At 32.9% G+C, this 4846-nt stretch overlaps 1 protein-coding gene across 1 annotated transcript; it reads right to left on the minus strand.

Annotated features, from left to right (window-relative positions):
* Positions 1 to 469: 469 nt before the first annotated feature.
* LOC105794667 (U4/U6 small nuclear ribonucleoprotein Prp31 homolog) lies at positions 470 to 3862 on the minus strand. Its single transcript, XM_012623957.2, has 7 exons — positions 3696 to 3862; positions 3513 to 3578; positions 2379 to 3409; positions 2186 to 2256; positions 1800 to 1902; positions 1597 to 1672; positions 470 to 1025 (listed from the first exon to the last, which is right to left on the minus strand). Exons 1-7 carry the CDS (start codon positions 3696 to 3698, stop codon positions 918 to 920), a joined length of 1458 nt encoding a protein of 485 aa, XP_012479411.1. The 5' UTR covers positions 3699 to 3862; the 3' UTR covers positions 470 to 917.
* Positions 3863 to 4846: the final 984 nt, after the last annotated feature.

A 4846-nucleotide genomic window follows, 5' to 3' on the forward strand; every position in this document is an offset into this window, starting at 1 on the left:
TGCCGAACATGACCTATATATTTTAACACAATACGTAAAAATTTAAAAGCTAAATTTATTATTATACCAATTCTTTAAACTACAATCTCACCCTTTTGTCAAACACTTAAACGATAAAATGGACAAAAGAAAAACCAAACATGATTAAATTACCATTTTGAAAGTTTTAAAAGTTAAGCGACAGAAAAAGGAACTTAACATAATTGGATGATTTCTTATTTTAAAATTAAATTTTCATTAATGACTGAAAATTGTGGAATAGGAAAATTTGGACTATATAATAGCTAAAAAAGTAAAATATGAAAATCATTGTAAACGTAATATGAAATATCTCCTAAAAAAACTAATAATGTATAATTTTAAAACTTACTATTTAGCACAACACTCCTTCACATCAAAGGCAATTATGTTGAAAATCTGCCTAATATTCAAGCCTCAAATCAGTAGGTTTTCATTCAAGGTTAGGGCATGTATTTTAAAAGTCATGTTATGCATCATTCCTTTTCCGGCATAATTTTTCAGCCCAGTTCCAATATCTAGCCAAGTGTTCTAAAAGTAGTAGACAAATTGCATTAGTCCCACTTTGGATAAAAACAGGATAAGTCTGGATGCATTATACATCCTATCATACCTTATCATACATGTCCTTTGAGAAGAGAAGAGTCATGACCCTATGACACTGGTTGCTGCTGATGGTTCTCTTCAATCTTTCACCTGCTGATTGCTGCCTTCATCAGTTCTTTAAAAACAGGGGTTTCTGGAAGATAACAGGGAAACAGTGACTGGTAGCTTACAAAGAAGGGACAACTATAGCCAGCTAAGCTAACAAAACTTGTGCTTTAGTCTATAAAACTCTTATCAAATGCGTAATTACAGCATAACCAAATGTCATCTAATTAGGTGAGCTTCTTCCCTTTCTATGTCCTCTTGATCTTTGAAAATGTTCCTGTCTCTGAGAAGTAAGTACTTTGAGTTCCACTGCCAAGCTGATGTGCATGAGCTTGAGGATTTGTGAGCTCAATCCCCTGATGAACAAAAAATGCCAATCATTACCCACACGAACAAAAATATAATATCTGTTTGATCCATGTAAAAAGAAGTTCAAACTAAGACTTTGGCCAACCCTCTCCTATTCTACATAGAAAATAGAGAAAACAATCATCGCAAATTACAGTCCTAAATTTTAGAATGATCAATGTTACATATAAACATAAAGCCAATCAGCCACATATCAGAAGTTAACCCTCTAAAGTTTGTTAAACCTCGCACACATGCACACATGCTACCACCTAAAAATTAAAAATATGTCATGTGCATTCATAACCAGATACCTGACCTTGTTCCCTCAGTCTTCCACATCTCCAGAACTCTTTCTTATAATTTAAGTCAACAATGCAAAATTGCCAACCAAAAGAAATAGTAATAACCTAAACTTTACACTGTTTAGACTCCTAGGTTAAAGACCCTTTCTTGCACCTAATAAAAGCCATGTACGCAAACTTCTCAAATCTTTCCTACGTCAAATATGTCATAATAAAAACAACATATACTGACATCCCTTCAGCTCATGGTCAAATTAGAAGAAGCCATAAATACCTGCACAGGTGTGAATGCCAAACTTGAAGTCAGCCCAGAGGTGGCACCACTGCTTCCGTAATTCTTTTCCTTGAACCTGAAGTGAAGGAAAAAGAGTATCACCCAGGAGATCAACATGCAAGGTTGAATTTGAGAGAAAAACAGCAAAAATACTAAATTAAGCTAACCGATTGAAGGGGAAAAAAAAGAACAGGAGAACCTACTTCTTAGCAACTTTGGCTGCAAGTTTGCTCTGACCAATTGAAACACGCAGTTTGCCACTCCCAGCCTGACCAAGCATTCCATAACCTTCACCTAGTCCATCACCTAATATCAAAAGGGAAATGAACAGTCATAAAACTGTGGGAAATAGGTTATGTTCTTCTTAGTTGATAAATAGATTCTAGAAACTGCTCCATGAAAGTAACTCCTCAAGAGAATATACAGAACTAGACATTTCTTAAAGAAGGTAGTTAAGCATTATCGTATTTGCATAATCAGAGGTTACAAGCCTATTGAAGACCCAAAACATGGTTTTTGAGTTCAAGCATCATTAAAGAAAAAAAAAATTAAAAATGATTCTTCGGAAATTAGAAAAATCTAAGTTCACCTAAAGAGCTTTCCTCAGGTACTCCAAATTGCATCCTGTTCGCTAGCTTCCTCATGTCTGTTATAGCATACCTGAAAATAACATATATAGATATAAGCAAAATGCAGAATGCAGAATGCACAAACAAATTGCTGGAAAAAAAATTTAAAAGGAAAAACAAAGATTTCAATAGTAATCAAAATAACAGAATTACCTTTCTTTCATCTTCCTTAAGCGACGACCACCCCTCTTTTTCTTAGGTTCAGAATCAGGAACAGGAAGTGGTTTAGGCTGCTTTGCAGGAGGTGGTTCTTGCCATTTTTCAATTTTCTTATGAATTTCTTCCTTTAAGGTTTTTCCAGCATTCCCCAAAGGATCCCCTCTAGTGGAGTCTATACGTGCTGCAAGAGTTGCTTTAGAAGCCAAGAGACGACAAGCACGACTCCTCAAAGCAGGGGGTGTAGTTTGAAAAATCTCTGTCTGTTCAATATACCCAACACGAAACTGTGACGTTGCAGTGGAAAACCCTGCAAGGGTCTTCTTCTTCGCACCAAGCAGCTGAACATTACAAGCAGGCATCTTAGCTAATGCTGAAAGGCCACCAGCAGTACCCATAAGTTTAGCAGCAACAGCACTTCCAACAATAGTAGAAAGATTTGGTGCAATATATCCCATTCTACTTTCTACAAAATCAAGAACCTTCTTCTTTGCAGTATCCAGAGCCAGAGCACGATCACACGCATCAATAGTTTTCTGGAGAACATCTTCAGGAAGTGGCTTGCCACTGGTAGTTGATGCTGTAACTGAAACAACCATAATGATAGCTGAAGGCAAAAGCCCTTCCAAATCCACAAGGGTTAAATCCATCTCATTGCCAATCTTTTTCACCACACGAGCATAATCAATTGGATGATGCACAAGCGATTCAAGCTCAGGAAACTTCAATCGGTACTTATCACGTATAAAATTATGGATAATAACAATCTCATTCTCGATATCAACTGATAGTCCATTACAGTCCACAATCAGCTGATACTCAGGATCATCTTCCAGTACCAAGCCCTGATTTGATATATCAGAACCCTTCTCGAGCGCATCTTCCACTTTCTGCATTATATCAATGTATCTCTGACTTTTTTGCAATTTGGAAACACTGTCCAGATCATCGTAGTTAAGCGTTTCGATATCCGCGAGGTCACCATCAATATCTTCTTCCATGTTTGCAACATCATTATTTTCTTCCTCCTGAAAGAATGATATGAACATTACGATTCAGATTAAGTGTCGAATTAAAAAAAAAAAGAGGCTGAAACTCAAAACAGAAAAGGTAAGTATAGTTTCAACTCACCAGAACATCGGCTTCGTTGTCTGATAATTCATCAAGGTCCGCAAGGAATGAATCAGCTAAAGTTGCCTGAAAATTATAACCAAGTAAAAGAACAGACAGTTAGATGCAATTATTTTATCGAAAGAAAAGTGTTAAAATTCCAGGAGAAAAAAAAATAGAGTAATTAGAGAAAAGAAAACTAACCATCTGACACTTTCGCGAGGAGCCTTCTAGGGTTTAACCCAAAATCGAAGAGAATACACGAAAACAAGTTGAAAATTAAAATTTCCTAAATAGAATAATGAAGGAACCCTAATCGGAGAAAAGAAGAGGAAATAAACAAAGAAACTTCGTATGGGCGATAGCGAAAATAATTTATGGGCTATCGAGTCGGCTTTTGTATGGGCTAGACATTCTATTTCTATGTTGGCCCGAAATCATTTATGCTTTGATCCATCTTGGTAAAAAAATTCTTCCTCATCTATTTTTTCAAAAATTGTAGTATTTGAAAAGCCACGGTAATTGGATTTGTCACTAAGTGCGGTATGTTTTGGTGATTATTTGAATTACTCTTTTTAATTTGAAAAGTTATTTAATAATTGAATTTAGGTGTAATTACTTGTAATTTGCGGATCTCATTGAGAATTTGGTGTAATTAGAGTACTCCAATTCTTAAAGGGTGAGTGAGAATCAAGTAATTATGTGGATAATTGCACCCAATTTTAATTTTAAAAATTTATTTTGTTACAAGTTTAAGTTATAAATTTTTATATTATAAGCATGAATATGTATAAGTGTTCAAGATGGTTATGATCAAAGATTTATTATATTATAAATATTATATTATAAGATAATTTATGTGTATTTTATAAAGTTATAATAAAAATTATATTGCTTTAGTCTTAATTTTTTAATGTTAGAACAGTAAAATTTATTATAAAAATAATCTAAGATTATATAAGTGTATATTATATTTATTTATAAAAATTATGATAAAAACATGAATATAAACTATTTATGTGTCGATGCTATATATTATAAAAATAATATGCTTTTTGTAAAAAAATGTTATAATTTTATAAAATTATGGCAAAAATTATATTATTTATAAGAAATGTTATGAAAATTATAGCACACTATAAAAAATTATAAAGGTTAATATATTATAATTATTATATTGTTTTTACTTAATTTGTATATTATATAAAAAATTTATAATATAACATAATTCTTTTTTAAAATTAAGTTTATATGAGTTTTTATTATTAAAGTTACAAACTATTTGCACTGTGAACCCAAATTTTATTTGGTAGATGTTAATTATGCAAATGTAAAAAATATTCATGCACCATATC

The sequence above is a fragment of the Gossypium raimondii genome, chromosome 3 (genome assembly GCF_025698545.1).
Source record: "Gossypium raimondii isolate GPD5lz chromosome 3, ASM2569854v1, whole genome shotgun sequence".
NCBI classification, from domain to species: domain Eukaryota; kingdom Viridiplantae; phylum Streptophyta; class Magnoliopsida; order Malvales; family Malvaceae; genus Gossypium; species Gossypium raimondii.